Below are 16,847 nucleotides of genomic sequence, written 5' to 3'. Positions count from 1 at the left end.
AGCAGGCAGAAGATTTACTGAGCCCTCCCGATGGAAGAAATTTGGTGGAACACTCAGGAAGGACTTGGTTTCTAATGATCTGGCTGGGATGAGTCATTCACACTGCAGCACTTTCTAAATTCATTTTGGTAATTGGAATCTTATAAATGTCCTGTTGATTCATCTCGCCCACAGAGACCTGGGAAGGGTTGTTTCCCCTTCACTCCATAGGGCTATTTAAATAGCAATACAGGTATTCCTTGCTTTAAGGAGGCTGGAGATAAGAAAAACTAAATTTCCAAGCAAATGCCTTACAGAATGATAGTTAACTTTACAAAAGAGTTGAAATGGGCATCTTTAAGTAGCAAGTGACTATAAGTAAAAATTTTTTTTACACCAATGTGTCTCTTTTTTCTACCCTTGAATTGGAAGACTATATCTACTGTCTTACTTCCAAGGATTTTAGAAGGTAGTTCTGGGCAAAAATGAGGAGTTTTCGGACTCAAACTCAGGAATGGGTTACTAGCATTTTCCTTAGAATCTTTTTCCTTTGTCCAACAGTATGCATTATTTCAGTCATTTCTATGGTAGATAAGAATTTGTATTCTTACAGTTTTATCTAGCAAATGACTTTTCCAGTTATTAGAGACAGGCAACAGGCAGTCAACTTGTCGTGACAACACAGAGGATTTAGTTTTAGACATAATTTTTGCACCTGCTAATGGCTGCTTGTGTGACTTAACTTCTTGTGCCTCACCCTCCCCAGCTAAGACGTTGCATTCTATACTTTCCTCTTGATCTTCAGTGATGCCTTGAATTTTGAGCTGACAGAGCTCTGTAGCTAGTGCTGAGGCTAATCCTACTTCTGCATTTTACTGGGGGTGTTAGGAGTCGGGGGTAGGCTGTGTGAGCTTTGTTCCCTTTGGGGACCCTGATGACTTTCTCAAGACAGAAACACAGAAAAAGCCCATAGGATATTTTCAGAGACTTCCAACAGGAGTTTCCAGAAACCACTTGCTACTGTTCACTGGTCCAAAGCTATTCCAGAAAATGTCTTCAGAGCTTGGCACAGTGGTCTAAGAGAACTTGAATATAGAATTAGCTCTTAATAAATATTTGTGGAATGTTGTTGGCACAAACAACACATGCCACCCTCCATCCCTACTCACAGAGGCAGCCCCACATGCACATTTGGCTACTGAATTCCATGTCATGTTCTGGAATGTGCTGACCTTCCTTCCTAGGGAAGATGACACTCCTGGAGTGTTACTATTAGTAGGGCAGCTTTTGCTCTGATCTGTCAACACTCCCTCACTCTGGGTCTTTATTAAGCAATGATAAACTCAAGAACCTGTGGAAGTCAACACAACTGACCACCCTTTCTCCTTGAAATCTCTTCTTTTGTCTGCTCTGACCCCATGCTTGCATAGTTTGTATCTACCTCCCTGGCCATCCTTCCCAGTCTCCTCTCTTGGTTCTTTCTTTTCATTGTTAAATAGTTGAGTTCTCTATGTGCAGTCCTAGACCTTTTTCTCTCCCTTCTGTTCTCTCCTCATCCTTTCTCTTCCCTTTGCCCTTCTCTTCGATGACTTCATTAATTCTCATTGTTTCGATGACCACCTATTTAGCAATGGCTCCTAAATTTATATGTCTAGTCCATGTTTCTCTCTTGAGTTATAAATCCATATATTTGACTCTCCACTTGACATTTCTACCAGAAGTCTCCCAAACTTCCCAAGTTCAACATGCCCCAGACAGAGAGAAGACCTCTCTCCCTGCTCTGCATCAAGTCCTTCTATGCTTATTATAGTCTTTCTCGTCTGAGTAAAGCTATTGCATAACCCACCCAGGTTCTTAGATCCAGAACCTTGAGAATATTCTCATCATCTCTTTCTCCCCACACTCCCAACATTCAAACAGTTGTTGAGTCCTATCAGTGATTTCTTTAATACTCTGAAATCTCCACCTTAGCTTAACCATCCTTGTCTCTCTCCCAGTAGCTTCTGACTGGCTTCCTGGCAGCAATTCTTGTACCTCCCTTTCCCCCTGTTCCCCAACACATTCTTTTCTTAGACAGCAGCTTCTTCCTTCCTACCTTCCTTTTTGATGATTTGAATCTTTATTTGTGCTTTCCTTATTTAAAAATATCCTTTCAACTTTCTATTTTGAAATGATGATAGCTTCTTAGAAAGTTACAAAAATATATTACACAGAGGTCCCGTGCACCCTTTGCTCTGTTTCTCCCCATGGTACCGGCTTACATAACTATAGTACACTCTCAAAGCCAGGCAACTGACATCGATGCAATTATTCACATTTTACTGGTTTTACAGGCATACACATGCATGAGTACTCATGTGTGTATATGTACGGCTCTATGCAATCTTCCACATATGTAATCGCCACCACCATCAAGGTACAGACTGCTTCATCACCCCAAAGGTCTCTCATGCTAAAGAATGCTCCTTTAAAACACAGTGTGATCCAGTCAACGCCTTGCTTAAAACCCTTTAATGATTTTCAAGCCCCGAATCCTTAAATAAGGGCTCTAGGTCCCTGTGTAATCTGGCTCCAGGTACCCCTCTAGCTGCCTCTCACCCTCCCTCCTCCAAACCAGCTAAGTCCTCTTTATCTGTCAGGTATCAGCTTAAAGATCTTGCTTGGATGGTTTCCTTGACATCTCTGACTAGGTGAGGTTCTACTGTGGTTTGTTTCATTATGATTTTCCTTCATGGAACCTATCACACAACGGTAAGTGTGCATGTAGCTTATTAATTTGAGTTCTCTCTGGCTGCATTAGAGGGGTTTGGGGTGCCTTGCTCACCACTGTATCTTTTTTTGTCTAATGCAATGAGTGGCCTAGCAGGTGCTCAGGGAATGCCTGTTAAGTTAATGAACAATTATCTCAAGACAGCTGGTTGTGGCTGGGATGAAGCCACAGAACTGGGCAAAATCGACTTGCATATATGGGTATCTGCTCCGTGGACTCATCTTCAACCTACCCAGGGGTGCCCTGTCTGAGAACCTGGACATCCACAGCCCATACCACTCAGAACCTCAAGCTGGTGTTTTCTCTCTCATTCCCACCCCAGTATTCTTTCTGGGAGATTGGAATTGAGAACAACCCTGTGTCGTTCTTAGACAGATCTTTGAGATGTTTTCAAGAATATCAGCTGGATATTCATCTGGGCTTGTTTCTCTCTGGGTCATTGCCATGGTGGCACTTTGAGAGCCTTATTAATTCAGAGCTGTGGGAACTTCTAAGTTGGATGGCACCTGGTGAGTCCTTGAAAAGCTTTTAGATCTGCCCTCTCTCGATGCTTCTGTGTGTTCCTTGCTAAGTGTCCCCCGTGCTCCGCACTGATGAGTCATTTCCATCCCCACTCTTATTCTCTCAGAGAGGACTCCGTGAGATTTATATTTGTGGACGCTCATATTTGAAGGATCCTTATGTTGACTGAATAGACAGCATGTTCCCGAATGACCACAATGTAACCAGCCCTCTGAATATTTGGAAGGGAGGAAATGGGGACCTCCTGCTGGGATGTGGCTTTGCCAAGGGGTGGTGCTACCATGTGGGGTCCTGACTATCTGTGGAGGGTACTAGGTTGGTAGGACTGGCTCTGACTGGTGTCCCCTCTCTTTAGTATTCTTCTTTGGGAGAACACGTTCCCTTACAAGCAAGAAGCAATGCAATACACTATGTGGTGGGTTTGGTGGAGCTGGGGGCTCTGGAAAAGGGTGAACCCCCAGCAGAGCTCCCAGTTCTTTTGTGACAGAGTCAGTCATGGACATTGCCTTGGGTGCTGTGGGCAGGTTCCTGCAAAACCTGGGAACATCACCCAAGTTTCTCTTCCCTGCCAAATAGAAGGCCAAGAGTCTTCACATTCTATGGCTCATAGCTGCTCTCTCAGGGCTGGCATCTCTCTTTTGGGTGTGCCATGGCTGCAAAGAGAATCCAGCCCTTCATGCCAAGCCTTGGATGATGGGCCACTGGGACTGTGTGCTCTTAGGTCACAGCTTAATGTCCATCCCCAATTAGTGTCCGCCCCTGATTTGCTAATGGTTTGGCTAACATGATACTTGGGATGGAGAAGAGTAAGGACCAGTGGATAGACCTGGTCATTGTGATGCTATGGTACACTTTTTTGCCCTGCCTGCCAGGCCGCTCTCCTCCATGGTTCCTGTTACCGTGCAGGGCGTGAACTTCTACTAGTGTCCTGGGTGTGGGCATGGATTCTTTACATAGCAGTGCAGTGCTATTTCACAGAGCCCCTGAACTCTGCCCTGGGAAAGCTCACACGCTCCTTCTGACCTCCTCCCTGTGCCTGGAGGCAGTGTGAATGTGGACAACTGTGCAGGTTGGAAGGCCTAGCTCCAAACAGCTCTTATGTGTTGCTCCTGTCACGGTTGATGCTGAGGTTTGGGTCGAAATGCTGGTGACTTTCATGGTGCTGCCTTGTACAGTACACTCCACAATTTCCCTTCTCTTCCTCTCCGATCACCACTTTCTGTCCTCATCGACCGGTTACACCTTCAAGGGGACGCGACTCTTAGGGCAAGAGGACGTGGATGGCATCTTTCCCCGGTAACAGGGTTAATGCCAATATCTCTCTTGGGCCTTGATCTGATGTAACTGCAGGTGGCTGTGAGGGGTGTGGGTAGGGGCCCAGTTTTTCCCCAGCCTGTGCTACCTGCCCTTCCTCTAAGTTGGGCATAAATGTGTTTTTGGTTAAAGTGATGTTGAGGGGTGACAGGTCAGATCCTGTGGCCCTTATGCTGCCATTTCTGCTTCTTGCAGGTCACCCAACCTGCCTGCAGTTCACCCTGAACATGACTGAGGCCGTCAAGACCTACAAGTGGCAGTGCATAGAGTGCAAATCCTGCATCCTTTGTGGGACCTCGGAGAATGATGTGAGTTTGGGACTTCCCTTGCAGGAGGGAGAAATCCAAGGGTCTGGGAATCCTTAGAGGGGTGGAAAAGAAGGAAGGAATCTTGTCACTGGGCTCCTGGGGAAAATGTCAGAACCCCTCCTTGCCCAACAGGGACCTTGGGTGCTCTCTGTGCCTGTGGAGGGAGGTGTAGGAGGTGACAGCCAGAGGCTACCTCACTGCCACTTTCCCTTGAGGGTTCAGTGACAGACAGTGGTGCCCACTGCTTATGGTTGGGATGTGCCTGACCATTTACGCCATGTTCCAGAGTACGTGATCTCATTGGGTCTAAACGTTAACTCTAATAAATGCAGAATTTTAAAAAAAACACACTTTTTGTTATAGACGATTTCAAACTTATACAAAGGTACAGAAAATAATGAAACTGATAGACCCTACCACCAGCTTCAACTATGATCAATATCCTCCCACATCCTCCCACATAATCCCGGTCATAATATCACTTTACCTGTAAATATTTCATGTTTCCCCAAAAGATAAGGACTTACTTTTTAACAAGAGTGACAAAAATGTTGACATAACTAAAAAAAGAATCAATAATTCCTTAATATAACCAAACATCCAGTTAACATTCCTATTGCCACAATTGTCTTCAGTGTTGCCTTGCCTTAAACTGTCTTAAATGTTTTTTTATTGTAGCTCGTTTATTTGAATTGGGATCCAGATAAGGCTCATACATTGCCATTAGTTGATATGTCTTTAAAGTTTCTTTTAACATGTATGTTTCCCCTCCATTTTGCTCTCTTTTTCCCCCCTTGAATTTTTGTTTAAGAAATCAGTTAATTTGTTGAGCCGAGTTTCCCAGGACTGTATTTTTACTGACTACATCCCTATACTGGTGTTTGACATTTCCCTCTGTCTCTTATATCTCTTGTATATTGGTGCTTAGAACTAGAATCCTCATCAAATTCAGGCTCTTATATTAAAAAATATATATTATAATATAGTATATATGGGAATTGATTATATATATATATCTATATATATATATGTATATATATACTCATACACACACACACATATATATCTCAAGACTACTTCATAAGTAGTGTGTATTCTTTTATCAGGAAGTATTTAATGCCTGGTATATTTCTTTTTGTGAATGTGGAAGCTATTGATGATCTTCAACTTGATTGATTATTTTTTAAATGTTTATTATTTTTGAGAGAGATAGTGGAGTGAACAAGCACAAGCGGGGAAGGGGCAGAGAGAGAGGGAGAGAGGGAATCCCAAGCAGGCTCTACACTGTCAGCGCAGAGCCTGACATGGGGCTTGAACCCATGAACCATGAGACCATGACCTGAGCCAAAATCAAGAGTCAGACACCCAACCACTGAGCCACTCAGGTGCCCCTAGACTGACTGTGTCATTAGAGGTTGCAAAATAGTGATATTCTTATTTTATAATTTCTTCTTTGTTTACTAGCTGGAGTAGAATTACTGCAAAGTAGAATTTCTGCAAAGAGAAACTTTTCCAACCTTATATTTGGTTACTCTCAAGTTTAGATTATATAGAAAAGGGAGGATAAATGCTTGGTTCTTTCCCTTTATTTATCAGTTTTCAAAATCACAAGGTCGTTTCAACACCTATTCGTGATTTAAAAAAAACACTCAACAAATCAGGAATTGTGGGATATTTCTTTTTTTTTTTTATTTTTTTTAACGTTTATTTATTTTTGAAACAGAGAGAGACACAGCATGAACGGGGGAGGGGCAGAGAGAGAGGGAAACACAGAATCGGAAGCAGGCTCCAGGCGCTGAGCCGTCAGCCCAGAGCCCGACACGGGGCTCGAACTCGCGGACCCGAGATCGTGACCTGAGCCGAAGTCAGACGCTTAACCGACTGCGCCACCCAGGCGGCCCTGTGGGATATTTCTTAATATGATAAACTTGTTATACCTTAGAACTAAATCCATTATTTTATTTAATGGGGAAACACTAGAGGCATTTCTACTAAGATCAGGAACCAAGTAAGGATGCCCACTATTTCCATGACTATTTGCCATCATTCTAGAGATATTAACTAATGTGATTAGACAAGAGAAATCAACTACTGGTATAAGAATGGTAACAAAGTAGCAAAACTCTAATTCACAAACTAGAATAGTATATCTGGAAAACCCTAGAGAAGCAATGATAAAGTTACCTCAAACATTAAAGGTAGCAGGATGTTATCTGCTGATAAAATTACCACACAAAAATTAATAGCCTTCACATGCACAAATAACAGCCAGTTAGGATACAATAGTACAGCAATCCCATTTACAATAGCAACAAAGAAGAAATACTTAGAAATAAGCTTAACGATAATGTGTAAATCCCATATAAAGGGAAAAAAAAAAAGGTTTTTTTGAAAAAACAAAAACAGGTTTGAAACCCTTTTGAAAAAGCCCAGAAGTAGACTTGAGCAAATGGAAAGACATTTTTGCGATCTTGGATAGAATGATTCAACATTAGAAAGATGTCAGTTCTTCCTGAGTTTACAAATTTAATTCAAACCCAATAAAAATACCAAACAAGCTCTTCTATGGAATTAGACAAATTGATACTAAAGTTCATGTGGAAAAATAAATATGCAAGAATAGTCAAGAAAACACTGAAAACAACAAATTATGAGTGGAGACTAGCCCTATCAGTTATTATTTATTTACTATAAAGCCTCTAGTTAAAACAGTATAGACAAATAGACTAATGGAATAGAAAAGAAACCCATAGATTGACCCAGCTATCTATGGACCTTTGGTATTAGGATAAAGGTTGCCTCTAATTACATTTTCATGAATGGTGCTGACACAATAGGGTAATCATTTTGTAAAAGATAAAATTAAGTCCATGTCTCACATAATATATAAGAACAGTCTGTAAATGGACTGGGGATCTAAATATAAAAGATAAAACCACATTAGTATTAGAAGAAAACATGGGTGAATTCCTCTTTAGTCTAAGTATCAGGGAAGATTTTCTGTGACTCAGAATTAAGGAGCAATAAAAGAAAATACTGACAGATTTGGCTACAGAAAAACTTGCATAGTAGGGTTGCCTGGGTGGCTCAGTCGGTTAGGCGTCTGACTCTTGATTTTGGCTCAGGTCATAATCTAACTGTTCGTGCGTTTGAGCCCTGCGTCAGGCTCTGTGCTGACAGTGCAGAGCCTGCCTGGAATTCTCTTTCTTCCAACCTCTGCCCCTCCGCTGCTCCTGTTCTAAATCCCTTTGTCTCTCGCTGTCTCTCTCAAAATGAATAAACATTAAAAAAAATTGCATAGTAAAAAACCATGATAAAGTAAAAAGACAGCTAACAAACTGGGAGGATATATTTGCAGCATATGCCACAAATAAAGAGCTAATACCCCTAACATATAAAGAACTCTTAACATTTGAGGGACAAGGGACCAGAGACCTGATAGAAAATGGGAGGTGGAGGGGGTGGGCTGGATGGGTGATGGGCATTAAGGAGGGCACTTGTTAGGATGACCACTGGGTGTTCCATGTCAGTGATGAATCACTAAGTTCTACTCCTGAAACCAATACTACACGGTATGTTAAACTCGAATTTAAATAAATAAATTAAAAACAAAGACAATGGGTAAAAACATGAAAGAAGAGTCACAAAAGACGTAAAAATAGACCTGAAACATTTGAAAAAAAAAAATGTCTGAACACACTCATAATTTAAAAAATTCAAATGAAAAAAAGACTGGGATACTATTTCTTACCTGTCAAACTGGGAAGAAAGAGTCTGAGAATACATTCTGTTGATGAAGCTGTGGGGAAATTGGCACCCTCATACATTGTCAGTGGGAGTACAAAGTGGCACCACTCTTTTGTAGGGACATTTAGCAATGCCTGCCTAACACAACCACTACGCACTTACCTTTTGACCCAGCAATCTCATCTTTAGGAATCTACCATGAAGGTATACTTATAACACTATGAAAATACATGTGCGTAAGGTTATTCATGGGTGCATTTTTTATAGTGATAAAATATTGGAAATGACCTAAATGTTCACATGCAGAAGGATGATTGAATAAATGATGGCATAGCCATCACTGGAATACTTGCAGCTATAAAGAAAAATGAGGCAGATTTTTATAAATTGATATGGAATTTCTACGTTTAGTATCGTTAAATGAAAAAATCGACGTCAACACAATATCTGTATCCATAGTATGCTGCCATTCTTATAAGAAAGGCATAGGAAAAAAATATATATCTGTTTGCTTGTATAAAAGAAATACAGGAAGGATAAACAAGAAACTAAAGAGACTGGTTACCTACAGCAGTGGGAGGGGATGGGGCAGAAAGAACAGGGAAATAGGGGTTGGATAGCACTTCTCTGAGAACGCCTTTTTGTATAGCGCTGACACTTAGGACCAAGGTAATGTTGTACATACCCTATTACAGGAAAATACTAAAATCAACCAGGATGTTGGGGGGGGTGGGGACTGAAGCTGGAACATGAACAGTAGCAAATGAACCTAATGTAAATAGATAGCATAACCATCCTGAAGGGTGGGGAAGGAAAGAACTAACTTTAGTAACTTGAGAAAGCAGTACACGACTATGTGTTTTAAGGCTAAAGGTAGAAAGACTATATAAATATCATACCCTAGTTAGTAAATTTGTTTCTTACAGGCATATAAGTTAGTCATTCTGAAACTACCTTATGTATGTACAGGTCCGAACCAATAAGTATATATTGTGGTAATGAGAGCCAGTTTTCTCCATGTCACAGAAAGAACAGTCAAATAAAGAGGGAAGGCTAGACTGAATCCTGTGGTGTTGGGGTTGGAATAGGGGTGTTAGGATAAATTTATGATTTTTGATATAACATATTGTGTATCTATATGCTTATATATTTTATATAAGATGTGTGTGTGTATGTGTGTGTGTGTATAGTTCTCTACTTGTATACATGTATATCTATATGTAATAGTAGATAGATACAGAAATAAATACAGGTGTGCGCATGTGTACCTACACATACATTTACTTCCTAATTCTATTCTCTGGGAGAGCCTAGAAGCAATGACAACGCAGAAGCGATGAGGATCCATGGTACCCAGATACTGGTTTCTAAATACCATTCTCCAGTAAAAGGAATTAGGAACCCTTGGACAAATGGCTGATCCTAGGGCTGGAGATACGAGAGAAGTCTGGAGCATCCTATGGTACTAGAAAGTAGGGAAGTGCTCAAAAATTGATAAAGCATGCCTAAAGGACACAGGAACTAAATTGAAGGAACTCCTAACGGCAAATCTGGGATAATTTGAGCAACAAAGTCAATAAGGATTGTGTTGCATTAAAATCCGAAGAACAAAATCCATACTGCTATTTAAAAATTTGAATAAATAAATAGGGAAGAATTAAACTTTTTCTCAGCGTAGAATTCCAATTAATAAGTGTAGAGGGAAGAGGGAAATCACGAATAGGCGAACATCACTGTTTTGGGTTGTTGTAAGCAAGAACAATCAATTGGTGCCAATTGGTGAGATTATTTGCATAATCTCAAAGTATCTCCCCAACCAGATTACTTACTAATACAATCCAAATGGAAAAATTATAACTTTATAGTAAAAACTGGCAGACACTGCCTAAACTATTTGATCAGAATAACATTACTCGTAATAAGACATATTGGTATTAATGCCCTGATATGATGCACTAAGAAGGGCACCACATCTCTTTTGTAGTATTCTTGCCCAAAGTGCACACCCTCAATCTTCTCATGAAAAAAGATCAGACAAAGTCAAATTGAGTGACATTCTACAAAATCACTGGCCTAGATTCTTCAAAAGTATCAAGGTCGTGAAAGACAAACCGAGAAGCTGTCACAGATTCAAGGACACTAAGAATACATGACAACTAAATACAATGTGAGATCCTGGATTGGATGTTGGGAAAAGAGATAGAAGTGGGAAAACTGGTGAATTTCAAATGAGGCTTGCAGATTAGTCAATAGTATTATGTCAATGGTAATATCCTGCTTTTCATGATCGTCCTATCATAATGTAAGATGTCAACACTAAGGGAAGCTGAGTAAAGTGGGTACAGAAACTCTTTGTACCGTTCTGCAACTTTCTCTACGACTAAAATTATATCAAGGTAATAAACCAAAAAATAAAGGGATGTTTCCCTAGCTTCTTCCAAAGGTGACAAGGTTGTTTTTTTTTTGTTTTTTGTTTTTTGTTTTTTTTTTTAATAAATAGTATCTTTATGAACCCAAGGATTTAAATATATCTTATTTGTTTCAATCCATTACAGTTAAAATTGTCCTATATTTGACCAGCGAGAATGTAATCAGGTTGGATCTTGAGTCCTTTAGACATGACCCCAATAGTATTTGATGGTTTCCTTGCTTTCCAATATGTGAAGTTATTTATACATTTCATGCCCTCGACCTGGAACCAGCCATTTCTTCAAGGACCTCTGGTCATTTCAGTGGGCAATGATCTTTAGAGAACATAATAGGGGTACTAGGGGTGCTAATTTTTACCTCATTAGTCATTGTTTTGGGGCATTTTAAATGGATACAGCTAGAAAATATGTTTTTGTTTGTTTTAAAGACAAAATGCTGAATTTGTATGGATACTTGAATTTATACGGATACTTCTAATTCATACTCAGGAATAACTATAGGGTTTTTACTTAACTTCATTGATCTTACATCTGTATTTTCCTTCAAGCATGTCAAAATTCTTCTCAATAACAACATAATCATTCATTTGATACGTACAAGTTTCAGAATATTAATTCCACCATTACCACCAAAAATATGATTGCTGAAAGGAAATATATTTTTATATATACACATACACACACACTTATTTTTGTTTAAGACTAAGATGATGACTAAGGATGTACAGTCAAACTACTTGATTTAGAGTCACTTGAAATAGTTACTTTCTGTGTGGTTATGCCATCAACTCATACATAATTAGATTCACTTGTTTCATTTTTCTTTTATTTTTAGAGAAATTACAGTGTGAATTTTGTCTTGTGACTATGCAAAATATTTACTGGTTCCAGAATCAAGTCTATTAAAACAAACAGGATATTCAAGAAAATCTGTCTGCTATTCCTACTCTTTCACACTATTCCCTCACTCTGCTCATAGGTGGCCGTTTAAAAAAATTATGGCTTATCTTTCCTTTCTACTTAAATATAACATTATATGTATATATGTATGAAGTTGTAAGAATTCATGTGTATGAACCCATACGCATAATGAATCCAGAAAGAAAATGCATTTTCTTGGAAAATAGTAACAAACACACCTGTTTTCCTCACCTTGCTTTTTTACTGGATATCTTTGAGATTACTCCACCACAGTATTTAGACATAATCTTCATTTCTTCCTACAGCTGCATAGTTCTTCATTAGTTAATCAAACAGTCTCTTGTTGATAGACATTTGGGTTAGTTCTGGTCTTTGGCTTTACCAACAGTGTTAATACAGAGGTTTCTCATTGATTGTAGGAGAGGAATCAAGGGTGAGGCTGCTTGGGCTGTAGGGTACCTCTCACATAGTCAGGGATTTGCCATGCACATTCCAGACTAGGGTTCCCATTCTACTGGAACTATAGCCATTGTACTGGAACTGGTTCTCTGGTACTTGGGAGTAAGAGGTTCTTTTTTTTTAAATTTTTTTTTTTCAACGTTTATTTATTTTTGGGACAGAGAGAGACAGAGCATGAACGGGGGAGGGGCAGAGAGAGAGGGAGACACAGAATCGGAAACAGGCTCCAGGCTCTGAGCCATCAGCCCAGAGCCTGACGCGGGGCTCGAACTCACGGACCGCGAGATCGTGACCTGGCTGAAGTCGGACGCTTAACCGACTGCGCCACCCAGGCGCCCCAAGAGGTTCTTAAATTATGTTTTTCATGGGGGTTACCATGAGCTGGCCGATCTGGGTGGACCTGACAAGCAGTTATCCTGAAAAGCACATGGAAAAGAAGAGAATGTGGTACTAGACAATAATCAACCCATGAAAAATTTATTTAAATCTAGAGACACCTGGTTTCCCTTTGGGAAAGTCTAATCCACTGTATTCTACCTTCTTGTATTTCTTGTGTCAGCGCTATAGTAAGAGTCATGTGTCTTAAAGACTTTAGTAATACTGTTTCTGACAAGTCTCTCCCTATTTTCTGTCCCCATCCTAACTTGTTCCTCCTTGTATTATTCCTAAATCATATTGTCATATAGCTTACTTCAGCTCCAAAATAATGGTGTACATTTTTTGGAGTAAACCACGCCATCCTGGTTTTCATCCTAACTCTCTGACTGCTGCCTTAGTCTCTTTTTTCTCTGCTTGTCCCTTAAAGTTGGTATTCCCAAGGGTCTGTTTTTGGCCTTTATCTCAGTAACCTTTTTTGAGTCCTTGATATTTCAGAAAATTCAATGACAGCTATGGACTTACTCTTTTCTCCGAAAAATGTACATTTGTGCATATAATTTCAAATTTGTTCATATAATTTCAAGAAATTAATGGACATCCCTCCGTGAGTTCAAGTTCAAGGACATCTGTCACATATCACGGGCTTCCTCTCTTAGGACCTCCATTGTCATCTTAATCACCAATGTCTCCCAAGTCCATATCTCATGATCGGGCATCTTTCCTGCTGTCCAGCTGCCTCCAGGGCATCTCCATTGCATGATCTGTGGACGTATATAACATATCTCTGGCTGAGGTTGCCTTCTATGTCCCACGTCTCTACTCTTCCGCCCATGTCTCAATGGGTGGTTGTATCATCTGGCTTGCCGACCAAGCCACAACCTAGTAATGTTCTTGATTTCTTCTTTATCGTTTTCTACATCTAATCAATAACTTTCAAATGGGAACAGGACCCTTACCTTTTCCCCATGCCACAACCCTAGTTCAGAGTTCACCTCTCACCTGGATGGTGATAGTGCATCCTAAGTGGTCTTTCAGCCTGCAGAACCAACCTCCTTCCACCCAGGTATCTATTCTTACACAGCAGCTTGTGAGATCTTTCTAAATTCCATGTGTGACCAGTCACTCCTCTGTTGCTAACTCTTCAAAAGCTTCCCATTGCACCACTGAAAGGTGTTAGTATGATTTAAAAGAGAAAAAAAAAAGTCTTTCATGATATCTCCTGCCTTATTGCTTGCTCACTGGGGTTTCCAAGTTCAATATCTACTTTTTCCAGGATCTCCATACGGAGGGGTGCCAGGGTGAGATTTGATACAAAACTTAGTTTTGCAAACGTCTTATAAGGCATCCAAGCAGGTCCAAAGAATAGAGCAGAGCTGAACCTGGATAATGGGGACCAGATCACAAACACATCGCTACTGTGTGCCAGTTCTGAAGGAGATGTGGAGATGAGTTCAGACAAGGTTCTGCCCCAAGGGCCTGACGATCTGTAAAGGAGAGGACAAAGGAGGCACATTCCAAAAGGAACTATTCCAGAAAACAATTGTGTGTACATGTCTACTCTACAGCTGGCTTTGTGGCCTAAGGCAAAATGCAATTAAATGTCAGAGGGAACTGTGGGGATGCAAGAGGGGAGAGAGAACTTCCATTGGATGTAGATTAGTGACATCTCTGTAGAACAGAAGAGCTGGAAGACTTGAGGTGTGTAGGGAATGGTCCAGAAGAGCAGGGGTCAGGGGCTGGGAGAGTGTCCAGGAACAGGAGCAAAGGTGTATACTGTGTCTTTGGAAGTTAAACACAGCGCTAGAGGGTCCTGTTCTCACCTGGGCTCCAGCCTCCAGCCCCTGACGAGGCATTTGGGATCTGGAAGGTGGCATCACATCACATGCATTTCTCTATATTGGCATAATGAAATCCTGCAAAGGTTCTGAGGTGTCATAGATGTTACCATCAAGTATGGTTGTTGCCCATTTCACAGATGGAAAGGGTAAGGTTAAGAGGAATTCAATTAAAATTTTCAAACGCTTAAAGTTCTTTCTATGCACTAGGCAGTCACCATGGGGAACACAGAAATGCAGTAAAGTGTTTTTCTGCCTTATGGAGACAGGGTTACTGGCTACAGGAGTTCAGAAGAATAAGGAATCTCTTTAAGCTTGAATGTGAGGTGGTAGTCAAGGAAGGCTTCTTGGAGGAGGTATGATTTGAGCAGAACCCTAAAGTGGGGGTAGGGTTTGCATAGTTGGGGAGGCAGAGGAGGAGTTTCCAGGTATGGGCAGAACACAAAGCATATTCAGGGGACAGGGGGGACTTCAAACGGGGCCTGGAAAGGGGCATTCAGGAAGGTGGATCCGCACAGAATTGGCTGGAGGAGTAGGTGGGGGCCGGACGCTGGCCCTAAATAATTCACGCTCTCTCTCTTCCTCTCCACCTATTCTGTACTCTGCCAGGACCAGCTACTCTTCTGCGATGACTGTGACCGTGGCTATCACATGTACTGTTTAAATCCCCCGGTGGCTGAGCCCCCAGAAGGTAATGATGATGAGGTCGACAGTAGCCCCAACAGCTACTCCTACCGCTTCCTGAGCCCTCACTATGGTGCAGGCCTGTGCTGAGGCCTTTCCGTATCTTGTCTCATTTAATGATCACGATCCTTCGAAGTAGGTACGGCCACGGCCATTGTACAGATGAGGACACCGAGGCATGGTTCCACCCCCAGAAATGACAACTTGGGGGCCAAGGAGACGTTTCCTGGACATGTGGCAGAAGTGGTGGGGGAGGAAGCCTCCCCGGGGAACTGGCCTAGACCTGGTGGCTGCCAAGGAATGAGGGGCTTTACAGCAGTTCAGCTGATCGCCTCCGAGCACCTAACTTTTCTGAGCGGCACTTACCCTCTGTCGAGCTGCAGGCTCCGGCGCATTTTCAGGCCGGGGACTCAGTCTCTGAGCTGTGAAAGTCAAAAGAGAATCGGGGTTTTGCGGGAGTTAGGGCCAAGGGGCGGGGCTTGAGGGTGCGAGAGCGGCTGCTGGTAACGCCATCTTGTTTCTTGCAGGAAGCTGGAGCTGCCACCTGTGCTGGGAACTGCTCAAAGAAAAGGCCTCAGCCTTTGGCTGCCAAGCTTAGGGCCCCAGGTTGCTGGAGAGGCTGAGGCGGAGCCCAGCTCAAACCAGATCAAGCCCCCGCTCCCATGTATCCAGACAGACCAACTGTAAGGAAAACCTGTGGTCACAGAGGGCATGGCCACGTAGAACCAAGAGGGTGAGGTGTCTGCTTACCTCCTACACACAGGTTCCGGTACTTCAGCCGCTCCCTCCTTGTTTCTACCAGAAGGATCTTGCACTTTTGAAGAACACCCCTAGCCCCGGCCCTGTGGAACCCCCTCACATTTACCCCAGCACTGAGGCCCTCTCACTGGCTCCCATTTTAAGGGAAGCTTGTTTTGTGACCACCTATCAGTCATTCACGTGTAGTTTGGTGTTTTCTATCTATTGTGTTCCAAGAAATCTTCACACAGCCTCCCGCCTCCTGCTTCGGCTCTTCATCGTGAACTTAGCAGAGGAACAAAGGGCTGTGGAGAAGTTGTTATTCATTACAAGCCTCCCTGGAAACTTCTAGACTCAGAGTCGGGAGGCCATCTTGACGATGAAAATCCTTTTTTGTTCCTTGGTCTCTGTGAAGAAAAAAAGCAGTTTTCTGGACCCCCAGCAGATACCTAGTGGTGTCTACAGCCAGGGTGGTCTCTTGATGGGGCTGGGGGGTGGGGAGGGTAATAGAAGTGCTGAGGAGTGGGCAGACACATTGGGAGGAAAATTCTGAGGCCCCGCCACAGCCCGTCAGTATTTGGTATCCATCGGGAGTGGCTTTGCAAAGGATCAGGCTTTGCAGTTCCTTGACCTTCTCAAGGGCATCCTTGAGGTGAGACAAGCCACAGCCAATGGCAGGGGACATGCTAAGGCTCTGCCTCCCAGCCAGCCTGGGTCTGGAGCTTTCCCTGGGACTAAAGAGCCAGGAAAGTGTGTGCGGGCT

The 16,847-nt window shown here is 42.1% G+C and overlaps 1 protein-coding gene across 1 annotated transcript in view; it reads left to right on the top strand.

The window, feature by feature from the left end:
• The window catches only part of DPF3 (double PHD fingers 3), a 187,467-nt gene extending 171,130 nt beyond the window's left edge, over window positions 1–16,337 (top strand). Inside the window, exons 10-12 of the mRNA XM_032593533.1 lie at window positions 4,781–4,893; window positions 15,272–15,353; window positions 15,874–16,337. Coding sequence (XP_032449424.1) covers window positions 4,781–4,893; window positions 15,272–15,353; window positions 15,874–15,944 — 266 coding nt within the window. The 3' untranslated portion in view covers window positions 15,945–16,337. The remainder of the gene's footprint in view (window positions 1–4,780; window positions 4,894–15,271; window positions 15,354–15,873) is intronic.
• The last annotated feature ends 510 nt before the right edge of the window (window positions 16,338–16,847 follow it).

Source organism: Lynx canadensis, chromosome B3 (genome assembly GCF_007474595.2).
Source record: "Lynx canadensis isolate LIC74 chromosome B3, mLynCan4.pri.v2, whole genome shotgun sequence".
Taxonomy (NCBI): domain Eukaryota; kingdom Metazoa; phylum Chordata; class Mammalia; order Carnivora; family Felidae; genus Lynx; species Lynx canadensis.
This window is presented reverse-complemented; position numbering and strand designations above follow the sequence as displayed.